Genomic DNA, 19065 nt, shown 5'->3' on the forward strand with positions numbered 1-19065 from the left:
ATTCAAAATATTACATATATTTTATCACAGTTGTATGTATTCAGCTTTAATGCTGTTAGTGGTTGTGAATTTAAATTTAAATTTTTTAAGCCATAGCTAATCCATGGACATGATACGGAGAATATTTTTTATTTTTTTATTTTTTTAAAGATTTTATTTATTTGACAGAGAGACACACAGCGGGAGAGGGAACACAAGCAGGGTGAGTGGGAGAGGGAGAAGCAGGCTTCCTGCTGAACAGGGAGCCCGATGCGGGGCTCGATCCCAGGACCCTGGGGTCATGAACTGACCCAAAGGTAGACGCTTAACGACTGAGCCACCCAGGCGCCCTGATACGGAGAATTAACGACTGAATGCCCAGATATCAAGCTTAACATGTCATTCACTCCAACACAGTTGAAGCCCTCCTGTGTACTTGGTCTCCTTAGCTGCATCCTCCTGCCAGAGGGAAGGGTTTCTTTCCTGTGCAGTTCTTTACATTGCATCTGAATAGATTCCTAAGGAGTAAGTGATACTGTTTTGCATAATCTTCCATTTGATGTAAATGAGCTTATGCTATAGGTATTGCCTATTTCCTTTTATTCTTTCAGCATTACTTTTTACAGTGAAGCATTCAGTCCTTACATACACTGAATTTATTATGAAGGAAAGAAAAATTTTTATTTAGAAGCATATGAGTAGTATCTTTCTTGTAACAGTCTTATTGACATATAATTTACATGTCATACATTTTAGCCATACAAAGTGTACAATTCAGTGGCTTTTAGTATATTCACAGAATTGTACAGTCATTACCACAGTCAATTTTAGAACATTTTCTTCACCCCGAAAAGAAACCCCATACCCCTTAGCAGCCACTCCGCTTTTGCTTTCAAACACCTCCCCCTCACCCCTTTCCATAGGTCTTAAACAGTCTGCTTTCTTTATTTTTTTATTTTTAAAAGATGTTATTTATTTATTTGAGAGAGAATGAGATAGAGAGCATGACAGGCGGGAGGGTCAGAGGGAGAAGCCGACTCCCTGCTGAGCAGGGAGCCCAATGCGGGACTTGATCCTGGGACTCCAGGATCATGACCTGAGCCGAAGGCAGTTGCTTAACCAACTGAGCCACCCAGCTGCCCCTGCTTTCTTTATCTATATACAGTTGCCTATTCTGGACATTTCATATGAATGGAATCCTCATATGAGGTCTTTTGTGTCTGGCTTCTTTCACTTAGCATAATGTTTTCAGAGTGCATCCATGTTGGAACATCTATCATTGCTTTTTTTTTTTTTTAAAGATTATTTGAGAGAGCGCATGAGAGTGTGTGTGCGAGCAGAGGGAGAGGGAGAGAGAATCTCAAGCAGACTCCCTGCTGAGCATGGAGCCCACTGTGGGGCTTGATCCCACAACCCTGAGATCAGGACCTGAGCTGAAACCAAGAGTTGGTCACCTAACCCAACTGCACCACCCAGGTGCCCCAGTACTTCACTGCTTTTTAATAATACTCCATTGTATGAATAGACTACATTTTATTTATCCATCAGTTGATGTCTCTTTGAGTTACTCACACTTTTTGACTATTATGAATAATGCTGCTATGAATATTAGTGTAGTTTTTGTTGTGGACATATATATTCATTTCTCTTGGGTGTATATATGTAAGAGTAGAATTTCTGGGTCCTGTGGTAACTGTCTTTAACCTTTTGAGGAAAATTTCCAGACTGTTTGCCAAAGCAACTTCAGTATTGTATATTTCCACCACCAGCATTTAAGGATTTCTGTTTCTCCACATCCTTGACAACACTTGTTATTGTCTTTTTTATTATAGGCATCCTTGTGGTATCTCATTGTGGTTTTTTTTTTTTTAAAGATTTTATTCATTTATTTGACAGAGAGAGAGACAGCGAGAGCAGGAACACAAGCAGGGGGAGTGGGAGAGGGAGAAGCAGGCCTCCCGCAGAGCAGGGAGCCCGATGTGGGACTCGATCCCAGGACCCTGGGATCATGACCTGAGCCGAAGGCAGACGCTTAACGACTGAGCCACCCAGGCGCCCCTCATTGTGGTTTTGATTTGCATTTCTCTGTTGGCTAACGATGTTGGGCATCTTTTTATGTGTTCATTGGCCATTTGTAAATCTTTTTTAGAGAAATGTCTATTCAGATCCTTTGCCCATTTTAAAATCTGAGTTGTCTTACTGACTTCTTTATGTATTCTGTGTACAAGTCTCACATGTGATACATGGTTTGCAGTTTTTTTCTACCATTCTGTCGGTTGTCTTTTCACTTTCTGGATGTTGACCCTTAAAGGACAAACATTTTTGATTTTATTAAAGTCCACTTTATCTCTTTTTTGTTGCTTGTGCTTTTGGTGTCATATCTCAGAAACCATTGCTTAATCCATAGTCATAAAGATTTACTCTTACTTTCCTCTAAGAGTTTCATTTAGGGCTATGATCCATTTTGAGTAATTGTTTTATATAGTGTGAGGGTAGTCTTCCAGATTTATTCTTTTGCTTGTTGCTCTTACTTGTCCCAGCACCTTCTCTTTAAAAGATACTGAATTGGGGGCGCCTGGGTGGCTCGGTTGGTTGTCAGGTTCTTGGTTTCAGTTCGGGTTGTGATCTCGGCGTCGTAAGATTGAGCCCCGTGACGGGCTCTGCACTCAGCGTGGAGTCTACTTGGGATTCTATCTCTGTCCTTCCCCCAGCTTGTGCTTGCTGTCTGTCTCTCTCTAAAATAAGTAAATAAAATCTAAAAAAAAAAGAAGAAAGAAAAGATACTGAATTGAATAATCTTTGCACTCTTGTGGAAATTCCATTACTGGACTCTGAATTCTCCTCCATACATCTGTATGTCTCTTCTTATGTCAGCAACACACTATCTCAATTAGAATTAGTGTTTTTGTTTTGTTTTTTAAGGTGAGGAGGTAAGGGGCAGAGGGAGGGGAGAGAGAGAGTCTTAAGCAGGTTCCACGCACAGCGTGGATTCCAACACAGGGCTCAGTCTCACAACCCTGAAATCATGACCTGAGCTGAAATCAAAAGTCGGGCGCTTAACCGACTGAACCACCCAGGTGCCAATAGAGTTAGCGTATTTTTAAAAAGCTCATAACTTCATTTAGTAGAAAACATTTTGGTTCTCATATTATCAGTTCACAACTTTCTGTAAATCTTCTTTAACACTTGACTCTTAAAGTCGAGGTGGTTGTAGGATTAGAACTCTACCTCTTTAGGAATTCTAATCTTATTACTATTGGGAGCCTGAATAATTGAATGTATTATTAAGTCTCCTACAAGTAACTTTCTGTCCATAAATGAGTACTGGAAAGCAAGGAAATGGTATTAAAAAATGTTTGAGGGGTGAGCTTTACATTTCTCTGAAGGTAAAATAATATTAGTGGTTTACACATACTGAATATTTCCTATGTCCCCTATACTGTCCTAAGTGCTTATGTGATAAATCTTTTTATTGTCCTAACATCCCTTTGAAGCAGGCTCTATTATTATTTCCAGTGTGTATATTAGGAAACTGAGGTAAAGACAAATAATTTGCCAAGAATCACATGGTTAGGAAAAGGCCTGGCCATCTGTGTGTTAGGTTTTTAGTACTGCTTTGGATAGTACCTAATGCACTGCCACTGTTCAGTGAATGAATCCTCAGAGCCATCCTCATGATATGCATATGGCCTTAAACTATGGTGATTCACAGAGATCTCTGGTCTTTCATTGAGACAGAGATAGGAGTCCTCTGTGGTTATATTTTTTCTTTTCATTTTCCTTGACAGCCATCTGCAGGATCTAATATAGCTATGTGCACGTTGCTGATAGCTTTATTTGTATAAGAATTGCTAGTAATCGATCTGTTACAGATTAACAGTATGGGGTTTGGAGGTAAGTAGACTGTCTGGTTTGAATCTTCCCTTTACAAATACCATATGTATAACATTGAAGCATGTTACATACTTCTCCCAAGCTGAAATGGGATTATTGTAGAACCAGTTTCAGTGTTCTTATGAAAATTAAGTGAGATACTACTATAAAGTGTTTAATATAGTACATGACACATATAGTGTGTATTCAATAACTATTAATTCTTATTACCAAAAAATAATGTATCCCAGTATTTTACTGACAATCAATATTTTCTTGTTCTCTAAGCCACATAAGAATTTCACTTTTCCCATTAAATGTCCATACTACCCAAAGCAACCTAGAGATTCAGTGCAGTCCCTATCAAAATTGCAATGGCATTTTTCACAGAAATAGAACCAGCAATCCTAAAAATTTTGTGTTACTACAGTAGCCTTCAAATAGCCAAAGCTATCTTGAGAAAGAAGAGGAAAGCTGGAGGCATCATGCTCCCTGATTTCAAACTATATATAAAGCTGCAGTAATAAATAAAAGCATGTTCTTGGCATAAAAACAGACACATAGGTCAATTATACAAAATAGAGAGCCCAGAAATAAACCCATGCACATATAGTCAATTAATTTATGACAAAGGAGCCAAGAATATGGAATGGACAAGGGAGGGGCGCCTGGGTGGCTCAGTCGATTAAGCATCCGACTCTTGATTTCATCTCAGGTCATGATCCTTGGGGTCCTGGGATCAAGCCCCACGTTGGGCTCCACACTCAGCAGGGAGTCTGCTTCTCCCTCTGCTCCTCTCCCCACTTGTGCACTCTCTCTCTCTCAAATAAAATCTTAAAAAAAAAAGAAGAAGAAGAATGGGGGAAGGGACAGTCTCATCATTAAATGGTGTTGGGAAAACTGGAAACCACATTTAAAAGAATAAAACTGGGGCATCTAGGTGGCTCAGTTCGTTAAGCATCTGACTCTTGATTGCAGCTCAGGTCATGATCTCAAGGTCAGGAGATAGAGCACTGCGTCAGCTCCACACTCAGTGCAGAGTCTGGGATTCTCTCTCTCCATCTCCCTCTGTCCCTTCCCCCGCTCACGTGTGCCCTCTCTCTCCTCCTCTCTCTAAAATAAATAAATAAACAAGAAAAAAAAAGAATGAAACTGGACCATCTTACACTCTACATAAAAATTAACTCAAAATGGAATAAAGACTTGAAAAGTACTCCTAGAAGGAAACATAGGCAGTAAGCTCCTTGACATTGGCAGTGATTGGCAGTGGTTTTTTTAATTTAACATCAAAAGCAAAAGTAACGAGCAAAAATAATGCGCAGCAAAGGAAACCAACAAAATGAAAGGGAACCTACCGCATGGAGGTAGTATTTGCAAATCACATAACTGATAAGGAGTTAATATCCAACATATATAAAGAACTCCTACAGCTCAGTAGCAAAAAAAAAGAGGACGAAGAAACTGATTTAAAAATGGCCGAGGATGTAAATAAACACTTTTCTAAGAAGACATACAGATGGCCAGCAGGTCCATGAACAGGTGCTCACCACTAATCACGAGGGAAGTGCAAATCAAAACCACGATGAGATATTGCCCACGCCTTTAGAATGGCTATTACCAAAAAATTAAGGAAATAACAAGTGCTGGCCAAGATGCGCACTTTTGTCAGAAACATAAATTGGCGTAGCTGCTAAGGAAAACAGTATAGAGGTTCCTCAAAAATAAAAAAATTAAAAATAGAACTACCGGGGCGCCTGGGTGGCTCAGTCGTTAGGCGTATGCCTTCGGCTCAGGTCGTGATCCCGGGGTCCTGGGATCGAGCCCCGCATCGGGCTGCCCCCTGAGTGGGAGCCTGCTTCTCCCTCTCCCACTCCCCCTGCTTATGTTCTCTCTCTTGCTGTGTCTGTCAAATAAATAAATAAAATCTTAAAAAAAAAAAAATAGAACTACCATATGATCTAGCAGTTCCATTTCTGGGTATTTATACAAAGGAAATGAAAACACTAACTCAAAAAGATAGCTGCAATGAACCCCCATGTTCATTGCAGCATTATTTACAATAGCCAAGACATGGAAGCAACCTAGGTGTCCATTGATGGATGAATGGATAAAGAAGATTGTGCATGTGTGTATATATGTATATACAAATGCACGCACGTATATGTATCTATTATAGGTACAGATGTGCACGTGTGTGTGTGCGCACACACATATATGTAAGGGAATATTGAGGCATTAAAAGGAAGGCTATTCTGTCATTTGCGACAACGTGGTTGGACTTTGTGGGCATCATGCTAAGTGGAATAAGACAGATAATTGCATAATCTCGCTTATGTGTGAAACCTTAAAAAAGAAAAAAAACCTTCAGATTCAGATTGATGGTTACCACAGGCAGGGGGCAGTAAAATGTGTGAATGGCATCACAAGATAGAAACTTCTTTTTATAAAATAAGTCATGGGGGTGTAATGTTCAGCATGGTGACTATAGTCAGTAATACTGTATTGTAATATTTGAAAGTTGCCAAAAGAATTGATCTTAAGGGGGCGCCTGGGTGGCTCAGTCGTTAAGGATCTGCCTTCAGCTCGGGTCATGATCCCAAGGGTCCTGGGATCGAGCCCCACATCAGGCTCCCTGCTCAGCGGGAAGCCTGCTTCTCCCTCTCCCACTCCCCCCACTTGTGTTCCCTCTCTCGCTGTGTCTCTCTCTGTCAAATAAATAAATAAAATCTTTAAAAAAAAAAAAAAAAGAATTGATCTTAAAAGTTCTTGTCATAAGAAAAATTTATAACTGCAGTTATGGCTATTAACTAGACATTGATTATTTTGCAGTATATACATATATTGAATGATTGTGGTGTATACCTGAAACTAATACGTTTATACATTAATTATGTTTCAATAAAAAAAAAAGGTTCAATTTTGGGGGAAAAAATCTCAGTTTTCACTTAGGTTTACTTAGTATACTGCAGATAGGAAATATAGCTGAATGCTGAAAAGCATGAACTGTGCCTTAGTTTATCCATTTGCAAGGTGGTGATAAAAGTGTCTACATCACATACGTCTGTTGTAGCAACTAAATGAATGAGTTTGTAAATCATTTAGAACAGTGTCCAAACCATATATTCCATTATATGAATAAGATAAAAAAAAGTCTCATTTTTGCCTAACTCAAAGACTTTTGTAAATACTCAAGAAATCTTATGCAGTATATAGTTGGTCTGTTATGTAGGTAGCTTCTACTAAAGATTTATCTGAACAAATGCTGGCTTAAATATTAAATGCCTATATTGTGACTTAAGTAGCCACTCGGTCCAAATAAATGATCCTATCACCTTTTGCCATGAGCTGCTTGTGGATTCTGTAACTATATTGGTGATGCAGTGAAGCTTGAGATGCCCCCAAGATGCCAGCATTCCAAGGGCCTTAGTAGTGAGACTGACATTTGTTTGCCCATCCTGAGGCTGGGGAGAGAGTTTGTTTCTGTCCAACCCTTGCAGTCCCTTCTTGCTGCCTGGGGCTGCTGCTGTATTCTCATTGCCACTTGGGCTGCCTTTTTTTTTTTTTTTTTTAAGATTTTATTTATTTATTTGACAGAGAGAGACACAGTGAGAGAGGGAACACAAGCAGGGGGAGTGGGAGGGGGAGAAGCAGGCTTCCCACTGAGCAGGGAGCCCGACGTGGGCCTCGATCCCAGGACCCTGGGATCATGACCTGAGCTGAAGGCAGACACCTAATGACTGAGCCACCCAGGCAGCCCACTTCAGCTGCTTCTACTTGGTGCCTTTTTCCTTCTCTTTTTCTTGTCATTTCCTTCAGCTGCTTCTTTTTTCTTTCTTTGGAGTATGGCATCTTCATTCATCTTCAGACAGTAGTAGCATTGATTTCTTCTAGCCTATAAACTTAAAAACCTCAGCACCTACTTCGCTAACATCTTTGCCTTCTACTCTTCATGGTACTTGTGTTTTGCACTTTCCTTTAGTAAGGTTAGAAGGTCTAATTGACCAACCTGTCTAGTCCAGTGTCCCTCTGAATCCACCTACTTCTGACTTGCCAGCCCACCACTTCTTGAGTCCAGGCCCAGGTCTTAGTCCACTAATGCTTTTCTGTTTCTCCCTTTCCCTTGGGTTTTTAAACGTGTTGTTTCTTGAGCTTAGACAATTCCGTTTTCCAAACTACCCCCACCTCCAATCTTTTATGCCTTAGACTAGATGATGCTTTCATTGAGAAACCTTCTTTTTCTATGAATTGCTTTTCCTTTAGGATCCCATAGCATTTACCAAATTTTGTTAGGTATCTGATCTCACCCAGGTGGTAAGCTTTGTGAGGATAGAAACTGTTCTGTATTTTCCATACCCAGCGGTACAATTTCTGACACATGGTAGGTAGTTAATAAATACTTAACTTTTGAGGTTAGGACATTTGAGTGCCTAGATGACTATGGGTGTTGTTGTATATATGTTCTGTTATTATTGCTTTATAATAAGTACATTATTCTTAAAGTATGTAAAAAGCCTTATTTGGTATATCTCATGCTTACAAATAATATTAGTTTGCTTATACTCATGGAGAAAGTTGATTATAGAGTCATTTAAAATATTTAATTATTTCCTTTATTTAGTTACAGCCAAGTTCTACTTCTGAATCTATGGATCAACTGCTAAACAAAAATAGAGAGGGAGAAAAATCAAGAGATTTGATCAAAGACAAAATTGAACCAAATGCTAAGGATTCTTTCATTGAAAATAGCAGCAATTGCACCAGTGGCAGCAGCAAACCGAACAGTCCCAGCATTTCCCCTTCAGTCCTCAGTAACACGGAGCACAAGAGGGGACCTGAGGTCACATCCCAAGGGGTTCAGACGTCCAGTCCAGGATGTAAACAAGAGAAAGATGATAAAGAGGAGAAGAAAGATGCAGCTGAGTGAGTAAACTTTGAATTGAGCACATCCTGTTCCTTACTTTTTCTTAAAGTGTACAGGGGCTTTCAGCTCAAGAATCTCTCTGGACTTTTGGACTGCTTTATATGTAGCCCTCAAGTTGCAAACAACTGGTCTGAACAGCTGACATCTTAAGTAAATTAGGTCTTTGCACTGTGTACTCCTTTTCCTTCCTTCCCCATTTTTGTTCCCCATGGCCAGAATCTAGACTAAATTAAGAAAGACTCTTTTCTGTAAATGTATAGGGAGTTTTGAGAAGTATATATCCTGGATGCTAGTCAGTACCCACCTCCTAGCCCTGCTGCTAGAACCAAGAACTGCTATTGCCAAGAAAAGAAAGAAGTGTCTGGTGCCCCTACTTGGAATGCAGTATGTTTTCTTATAGAAACAATGTTTTCGTTAATTGTTAGATTTGTTAAGATAAACTTAATCCTCCACATTTGATGTATTATCAGTTGAATGGATCTTTGTGGGTGAGTCTCAGAACCTAACCACCGTTAATTTATCTGTTCATACAATCCATTTACAGCTGAACTTTTGGAATGCAGCTTGTTGATCTGTCAGACAGTGCTTGTTCTTCATATAAGGCAAAAATTTTTATTAGAGTCATGATTCTTCCCAAGGTGTGTCATGTAGGCAAACATTTTGTCACATTAGAAAATATTGCATGCTAGGGGGCACCTGGCTGGTTCAGTCTGCAGAGTGTGTGACTCTTGATCTCAGCGTTGTGGGTTCTTCCACCCGATGCTGGGTGTAGAGAGTACTTAAAATCTTAAAAAAAAAAAGAAAGAAAATACTGCATTCTAGAGAATTAGTATATTAGGGATTGCTTTTAGGGATATTTTGTCTTCTCAGTTTAAGTTGATTTATTGATTGCCTTTGAGAGAAGAATTAATATTAACACTTTTTTTTAGTATTTATTTGAGAGAGTGCATGCACGCGTGTGCATGGTTTGGGGAGGAGTAGGGGGAGAGGGGGATAGAGAGAATCCTCAAGCAAACTCCCCACTGAGTGCAGAGCTCGAGGCAGGGCTTGATCCCGGGACCCTGAGATCATGACCTGAGCCAAAATCGAGTCAAATGCTTAACCAACAGAGCCACCCAGGTGCCCCCACTTTTTAAAAAAAAGTGCCCTTTTTGGGCCTGTCTTTATCAGATTAAGGAGTGGGAAATGTGTGTATGCATTTTAATGAAGAGAATTAGTGATCTAGTAAGAATTGTTTATGTTTAGCAATTTTTTAAAAAGGTATAGAAGACTTGAGAGAAACACAAGTTCCATGCAAATTTTACTGGCCCTTTTTAATTTTCCCCTGGTTTAGGCAAGTGAGAAAATCAACTTTGAATCCTAATGCAAAGGAGTTCAACCCTCGCTCCTTTTCTCAGGTAAGGTTGTTTCTCTCTCTGAAGTAATCATAGTCTCAAAAAAATAAATTTATTATTGGTAATAGTATTTTCCCCATACCTGCCATCTAAACTCACTTATAGGATGCTGAAACAACTTGTAGTTTAAATTCCTTTTTCTTATATGGTCATTCATGAATATTTTTGAGTCATTGAAGAGATTCTTGTTTTATTTTGTCATCAATTAGATGTGATCTGTGGTAAATCTTTGAATCTTTCTGACTGGCTGGCTAACTAGGCTTTCAGGTTTATAGATAAACTATTTTTATTCTTCTGAATTTATAAGCTACTTACTTAATTTTTTAAAAACACTTTCTTCAGTTCCTTAAAAATCACAACTATTTTTAAAGTAGTATTGATAAGTTGGCAATTATTGTAATTAATTGCAATTGAAATTAATTGTAATTTCTACCTAAGTGTTTTTCCTTTTATTTGAAACATGGAAGTTTACTTTCTAAAACTTTTTCATGAAAAGGCACTAAAAGCAAGTAGAACTTAGAAAGATGGGAGGAAAGATCAGTTCTCAGATTGCAATAATAGTTAGCGTTTCACCTTACGGTAATTGATTTTTATTTTTGTAGCCAAAGCCTTCTACAACCCCAACTTCACCTCGTCCTCAAGCACAACCTAGCCCATCTATGGTGGGTCATCAGCAGCCAGCTCCAGTTTATACTCAGCCTGTTTGTTTTGCACCAAATATGATGTATCCAGTCCCAGTGAGCCCAGGCGTGCAAGTAAGTCCTAGGTTTTGATGTTCATTTACCCTCCTTAGTTATTTGTATTTGATACCAAGCACTCTCTCGGTGTGTGGTGACTTAAGGCAGTAATGGCAAAACAAGAGTATTTGAAAGGGGGAGGCATGCAATGGCATGGTGTGTTGTTAGTATAAAAACCTAAATCTGAGAATGTTTTCTGGTGAGAAAGAAAAACGGTTTAGATTTACTGCAGTTTGGGGTTTGTCCTTTTGGGTGTGGGTATGATTTTATTTTTTAATGACTCCTGGAGAATCAAGAAACTTCAGAGCTAGCTCTCTAGCAATATACAACTAAGAGAAAATAGTAAAATATATTCTTATTACCTGAAAAGCCTAATATTCATTTTTTTTTTAATTCCCTCAAGCCTTTATACCCTATACCTATGACGCCCATGCCAGTGAATCAAGCCAAGACATATAGAGCAGGTAAAGGTGAGAATAATCCTGCCTGTGTTTGCTTGTAGTCTGCATGCTGCATGAATTAAGTAACTCATTTAGAATGAATGAATATTTGTAGTTCAGCTTTCACTTTTGATGAGCCTGTGCATTGACTTGTGATACCCAATATTACATAAGGTATTTGGATACACTTTTTTTCCCCCCAAGATTGATTTATTTGAGAAAGAAGGAGAAGGGGGAGGGGGCAGAGGGAGAGGGAGAAGAAGAGAGAAACTCGAGCAGACTCCTCACTGAGAGCAGAGCCAATCTCACAACCCTGAGATCATAACCTGAGCCAACACCAAGAGTCGGACGCTCAATGGACTGCGCCACCCAGGTGCCCCTAGTTGCATTTTTATGAACAAGACTAGGGGAGGAGAACTGCTCATCAGTTGTGATTGTTCAAGATCCTCTTCAAAAAGAATAATTGAATTTTGAAGTTTTCATTGTTAAATTTGAAGAGTGTTTGCTAAACTAATTTACTGGGTTGTTGACCTTTTTATTTCATACTAACATACAATCCCCCCTCCCCCAATCCAGAATTTCTTTTTGAGCCCAAGGGCATCACATTTCAGCAACCATCAAAATCTTCATAGTAGAGGATGTTTCCTCATCTTTTTTTTTTTTTTTTTTTTAAAGATTTTATTTGTTTATCTGACAGAGAGAGACACCGTGAGAGAGGGAACACAAGCAGGGGGAGTGGGAGAGGGAGAAGCAGGCTTCCTGCCGAGCAGGGAGCCCGACACGGGGCTCGATCCCAGGACCCTGGGATCATGACCTGAGCTGAAGGCAGACGCTCAGTGACTGAGCCACCCAGGCGCCCCCTCATCTTTAAAATGAAAATGTTGTGGGGCGCCTGGGTGGCACAGTCGGTTAAGCATCCAACTCTTGGTTTTGGCTCAGGTCATGATCTCAGGGTCGTGAGATCAAGCCCTACGTCGGGTTCCAGGTAGTTTGCTTGGGATTCTCTCTCCCTCTCCCTCTGCTCCTCCCCACCCTCAAATAAATAAATAAATCTTTAAAAAAATAATAAAATGAGAATGTTGTATAATCCAGTATTCTACACTTGGGATTAAACAGCCTTCATGGGAAAAAACACACAATGATCTTTTTTTTTTTTTTTTTAAGATTTCTTATTTATTTTATTTATTTGAAAGAGAGAGACAGAGATAGCAAGAGAGAGCACAGGCTGGGAGAAGCAAGCTCCCTGCTGAACAGGGAGCCCGATGGGGACTTGATCCTGGAGTCCTGGAATCGAGTCCTGCATCGGGCTCCGTGCTCAGCAGGGAGTCTGCTTCTCCCTCTGACCCTACGCCCCCCCCCCCACTGTGTCTCTGTCTCTCTCTCTCTCTCAAATAAATAAAATCTTTAAAAAAAAAAAAGAAAGAAATCTTTTAATGTTGGCAAATGCTAAAGGATGTCCTTTTTCGCCATGCAGGTAGTTGAGAGCTATTAATTGCTATCATTTTATTAAGAAACTATAGAAAGTAAATGATTTATATTAAAAAGATATTTCTCAATGCCCAGTAATACCCTCCTGACCTAAAACTTTGACTTCTTAAATTAATAAGCTTTCCTCAGTATTTGAAGTAATCATTTTGTGGATGTTAATTAAAATTCTTAATTTTTTTTTTTTTAAAACAAGTATGGTATCCTTTGCCTTTGAACACTGGAACGTGTTGAAAGAACTGTAGCTTGGATAATTTGAAGTTACCTAGTTTTTTTTTTTTTAAAGATTTTATTTATTTATTTGACAGAGAGAGAGACACAGTGAAAGAGAGAACACAAGCAGGGGGAGTGGGAGAGGGAGAAGCAGGCTTCCCACAGAGCAGGGAGCCCGATGCGGGGCTCGATCCCAGGACCCTGGGACCATGACCTGAGCCGAAGGCAGACGCTTAACGACTGAGCCACCCAGGTGCCCCTGAAGTTACCTAGTTTTAAGATTAATCTTATTCTGTGGATCTAAAAAAATTCAGGTGGAGAAAAGGTTCTTTTAGTGCCATTTGAGTGAGGTTAATATTAAGGTGTTCCTTCCTCTTACACTGTTGGTGGGAATCCAAGCTGGTGCAGCCACTCTGGAAAACAGTATGGCGGTTCCTCAAAAAGTTGAAAATAGAGCTACCCTCCAACTCGGCAACTGCACTACTAGGTATTTACCCCAAAGATACAAACGTAGTGATCCGAAGGGGCACCTGCACCCCAGTGTTTATAGCAGCACTGTCCACAATAGCCAAACTATGGAAAGAGCCCAGCTGTCCATCGGCAGATGAATGGATAAAGAAGATGTGGTATATCAATACAATGGAATACTACTCAGCCATTAAAAGAAAAATGAAGGGGTGCCGGGGTGGCTCATTCAGTTAGGTTTCTGCCTTTGGCTCAGGTCATGGTCCTGGGGTCCTGGAATGGAGTCCCGCATTGGGCTCCCCACTCAGTGGGGAGTCTGCTTCTCCCTCTGCTCCTCCCTCTGCTTGTGTTCTCCCCCTCTCTCTCTCCCTCTCAAATTTAAAAAAATAAAATAAAAATGAAATCTTGCCATTTGCAAAGTATGTGGATGGAACTAGAGGGTATTCTAAGCGAGATAAGTCAGAGAACAACAAGTATCATGATCTCACTTGTATGTGGAATTAAACAAAACAGAGGATCATAGGGGAAGAGAAGGAAAAATAAAATGAAATCAGAGAAGGAGACAAACCATAAGAGACTCTGAAGCATAGGAAACAAACTGAGGGTTGCTGGACGGGAGGAAGGTGGGGGATGGGGTCACTGGGTGATGGGCATTAAGGAGGGAACGTGATGTAATGAGCACTGAGTGTTATACGAGACTGATGAATCACTGACCTCTACCTCTGAAACCAATAATACATGTTAATTAATTGAATTTAAATTAAAAAAATACTAAGGTGTTCCTATATTACTACCTGGTTTTGGGATATTTTAATGATTATTTAAGACAGCACAATGGGGATGTTTTTATGTTAAAACAAAAAAGATAATTGCAGTGAAAGCAAGCACTATAGTATGGCTCTGATGGGAGAGAGGCACTTTAACTTCAGGCGGCAGTGTCATTTCCCGTAGACAGAGGAGAAGTTGTGCGCTCCAAGGGACCCTCAGCCAGTGTTGCAGAGCCAGTTCTGAGAAGGTGGAACAGGCACACTACAAACAGCAGCTGTAAACATGTGCTTTGCTAAGAAGGTGGAAAGTGACATGGTAATTGCTTGGTCCATAGTTCAGATTTGGTGATTATCAAGATTTTGCCATATTTATTTGAGGGGTGCTTTGTTTCTTTGCTGCAGTATTTAAAGTAGATCCCAGACGTCATGCCATTTTATTTCTACATACTTAGTGTGTATCCTTTTGAATATGGGACATTTTTCTTAGCTAGCCAGAGTGCTGTTATCACACTTTATAAAATAGTAATTCCTTTTTGTCTAATAATCACTATAATTACATTACCTTGGTTGAGTCATGTATATATTTTTACAGTCGGTTTGTGTGAATATGGATCAAAGTAATAAGATCCATACTTTATTACATTTATTACATGTCTTTGTAATTCCCCTGTTTTCCCCCCTGCTATTGCTTTGTGGCAGAAACCAGTTGTTATATAGGAATGTCCCATATTCTAGATTGTTCACTTCTTGTGATGTCATTGATTACATTCAGGTTTAATTTTTTTGTGGGAGAGAGGTAAGAATATTTAATAGATGATTGTGAGTTCCATTGGATCATTCAGGAGGTGTACAAGATCTGGTCATACTTTGATAATTGGTAAAATTAAGGGCTCAGGTGGTGATAGCCCAGTCCTCCCCTCCCCAGATGTAAAGTTTTCTGTTACTCTTTCATATAATTTGTTAGGGCTCTGGTTCTCAAATTTTAGTGTGTATCAGAATCACTTGGTGAGTTTGTTAAAAACACAGATTGCTTGGCCCCAGCCCCAGAGTTTCCAATTCAGTAGGTTTGGGATATAGCCTGAGAATTTAAATTTCTAGTGCAGCTTATAAAACTAGTTCCCTAGTGATGGTGATGGTCTGCGATCATACTTTGAAAATCATTGCAGTTAGGAGTTTGAAAACAGTAATTTCTGAATTCCTAGCATTTCTTTTCTGTTTATTAGCTGGAATCATCCTGTAAGGGACTGTTCTTTTCAACTAGGGCTGTATATGGTTATCCTCAGATAGTTGGTACAGGAAAGTTAGAATAAATGCTTAAATTTAAGGGCTTAAAATTGCCTTAAGTGCCAGTTTCCAAGGAGGAGTTGGTGCCCTTGATACTTTTCAGTAGTGTCTAGTGAAATTGTTTGCTTTGAAAGATGTCACTGTCTCCCCTTTTTTATTTTTTAAATATTATGAATGCATGGATTTTCATATACTTTTATATATTCATTGTGTTTCAGTCAGTTATTCTTTTTGCTGCTCCTATTGTCCCATCTTTTATCAATGGCAGTCCCTTCAAGTTGGCTTCTGTGTCCTTTTGGTACTATTCATTTGTCTTTTTTTGAAGATTTAATTTGTATATTTGAGAGAGAGCACATATGAGCAGGGGAGAGTGGCAGAGGGAGAGGGAGAAGCAGACTCCCCGCTGAGCAGGGATTCCCGACATGGGGCTCAATCCCAGGACCCCAAGATCATGACCTGAGCCGAAGGTAGATGCTTAACCGACTAGCCACCCAGGCGCCCCCTCTGCATTTGTCTTTGATAACTTCCTTAGTTTCTGCTGTAAATAAGATGTTTCAGGCTAATCTTTTTCTAAACCCAGACCTGGATCCATATTCCTTCAAGGAATCCTGATTCTTTTTTGCGGAAATAGTATTTATAAACTGTTTTCTGGTCTTTGGGTGTGCTGTTGAGTTACTGTGTCTTGGCCTTTTCAGTGGACAAAATTAGGAAATTCATACTGATACATCTAATTCAAGTTGACACTGCAAGATTTTTACAGTGACTTCTTGCTTGCATCTCTTTTTCTTTTCCATTGAAAACTTTGTAAAAATAGTAACTGTATTATCCTTTTAAAAAAGAAAAAGAGGGGCGCCTGCTTGGCTCAGTCGGTTAAGCATCTGCCTTTGGCTCAAGTCATGATCCCAGGGTCCTGGGATTGAGTCCCATGTCGGGTTCCCTGCTCGTTGGGAGGCCTCTCCCTCTCCCACTCCCCCTGCTTGTGTTCCCTCTCTCGTGGTCTCTCTGTCAAAAAATAAATTTAAAAAAAAAAAGATTCTATTTATTTATTAAGAGAAAGAGAAGGGGTAGGGGCAGAGGGAGAGAATCTCAAGCCAACTCCCTTCTGAGTGTGGAGCCTCATGTGGGGCTCAGTCTGACAACACTGAGATCATGACCTGAGCTGAAACTGAGAGTCAGATGCTTAACTGACTAAGCCACCCAAGCGCCCCTGTATTGTCTGTCTTTTAACAAATTACCACAGAGCTTAGCTGCCTAAAACAACAAACATAAATTATTTCACACAGTTTCTCAGGGTCAGAAATTCAGGAGTAGCTTAACTGGGTGGTTCTGCCTCAGTCTCTTATGAAGTTGCCGCCAAGATGTTGGTTAGAACTATAGTATCTGAAGGGTTAAATGGGGCTGGAGGATCTGCTTCCAGATTCAGAGCTATCTAAACATGGCAGCTGGCTTCTCCCAAAACGAGTATTCAGAGAGAAATTGGCATAAATGGAAGCTACAGTGTGTTTTACAGCCTAACCTTGGAAATGCTGTAACTTGTGTGGTGTGCTAGAGATGACACAAAGCAGACCTGGTACAGTGGGCGGGAACTACCGGAGGATGTGAGTACCAGGAGGCAGGCTCACAGGGACCCAGCCTGGAGGTGGGCTCATTTACGCTTTGCTACAATGTGTATGATATATTTTTAAAATATTTGTCGTCTCATTATTACCTTACAGAATAAAATTTAACACTTCTTTGCAGTATTAATTTTCCTTAGTATCTATTTCATTTAGAAACCTTTACGTGCCAGTTTTCAGAGTGAGAAGTTGTTGGTATTTCATATTTTTATGCTGCTCCTTTCAGTGTTTTAAAAATTTTTAACATTGAGATACACTTGATTTTTTAATACTGACCTTGTGTCTTGCCACTTCACTAAACACATTTATCGTTTTTAGTAGCTTCTTTTAGACTTAGAATTTTCTGTGTACATAATCATAACCTAGTCACTGTATCTTTTTCTCGCTTTATTGCACTGGCTAGGTCTTCTCAGTGATGTGATCCTTACATTGCTCCTGTTCTTAGGGTAAAGCGTTACCTTAGAGTGTTAGGTACACGCATACTTCCTTTTATTACACTCTACGTACTGCCTTTTTTACAAAGTGAAGGTTTGTGGCAACCCTGTTTCAAGCTAGTCTCTTGGCACCATTTTTCCAACAGCATTTGCTCAGCATTTGTCTCTGTGTCACATTTGGTAATTTTGGTAATTCTCTGATTATTTCAACATTTGACATTATTATTTGTTTTATATATATATAAAATATGTGAACTCACTGAAAGCTCAGATGATGGCTAGCCATCATCCAAAATCCACACTTTTTATTTGATTGATGTACCTCTTTTAATGATAAGTCTCTCTTAAAGTTTTCCCTTGAGTTTCCCACCCCCTTTACAATTTACTTAAATCCAGCTTCTTTGTCCTGCATTCTTTCCTACAATTTGAATTTCAGGAATTGCATCTCTGTGGTGGTGTTTAAAGTGGCCCTCTGTTCTCTGTAATCCTTGCAAACCTATAGTAGGTATCTAGAGAGGCTTGATAAGATCAGGTTATAGTTTTTTAAATTTAATCTAGAATGTCTCATAGATGAAGTGTGTACTATCATTAGGAGTCACATGATATCATCTTTCTTTTTTGTGATAGTAGGATAGCCTTATCTGTTCGGGATAACATTTCCTACCAGCTCTTCTCTGTTTTAGTGGCCACTGACAGTCATTGTCTCGCCCTAGATCCATCACTTCATTAAAGGTTGCAAGATGGTGACATTCTCTGTTATCCCTCTTCAATTATTAGATGGAATATTTCTATAAAGAAAAGCTTTATAGATGCCTGGGTGGCTCAGGTCATGATCTCGGGGTCCTGGGATCGAGTCCTACATCAGGCTTCTTGCTCAGCAGGGAACCTGCTTCTGCCTCTGCCTGCCACTCCCCCTGCTTGTGCATGCTCACTCACGCGCGCGCTCTCTCTCTCTCTCTCTGATAAATAAATAAAATCTTAGAAAAAGAAAAACTTTACCTTGTCAAACTGGTTACTGTAAGATATAGTTTGTGCAATTAAAATGTCATCATTTCAAGAAAGTTCTCAAAATAATGAGTTGATTTCATACTATTCTCTAAAGGTTGACCAATGACGGTTTTTGTTGTTCTGTCAGTACACACTCATGGTTTTTAACATTCAGTTCGCCAATTGGCATTTTTATTGGAATCACATTAAATTTATATATTAACTTAGGGGAGAATTGCTGTCTTTTTGTTTAGTCTTCTTATGCAAGAACAATTATGCCTTTCTGCTTCTTTAAATCTGCTTCTGTATCTTTAGTGGTTTTTTAAAGTTTCTCTTAAAAGATAGTGTGTGTTTTTTCAGTTTATACCTTAGGTATCTTCTTTTTTTATTGTTATTATAAACCAGGGTGTTTTCCACTGCAGTTTAAGTAGTTACTTATGAAGTAAGTTTAAGTTTATGAAGTACTATGT

At 39.4% G+C, this 19065-nt stretch overlaps 1 protein-coding gene across 4 annotated transcripts in view; it reads left to right on the top strand.

Moving 5' to 3' along the window:
* Positions 1 to 19065, top strand: part of ATXN2 (ataxin 2) — a 140269-nt gene that overhangs the window by 80246 nt on the left and 40958 nt on the right. For all 4 annotated transcript variants that reach the window (XM_044921143.1, XM_044921144.1, XM_021698630.2 and 1 more), the window contains 4 exons: positions 8471 to 8772; positions 10107 to 10170; positions 10770 to 10922; positions 11308 to 11374. In XM_044921143.1, coding sequence (XP_044777078.1) covers positions 8471 to 8772; positions 10107 to 10170; positions 10770 to 10922; positions 11308 to 11374 — 586 coding nt within the window. The remainder of the gene's footprint in view (positions 1 to 8470; positions 8773 to 10106; positions 10171 to 10769; positions 10923 to 11307; positions 11375 to 19065) is intronic.

This window comes from Neomonachus schauinslandi, chromosome 14, assembly GCF_002201575.2.
Source record: "Neomonachus schauinslandi chromosome 14, ASM220157v2, whole genome shotgun sequence".
In the NCBI taxonomy this organism is placed as follows: domain Eukaryota; kingdom Metazoa; phylum Chordata; class Mammalia; order Carnivora; family Phocidae; genus Neomonachus; species Neomonachus schauinslandi.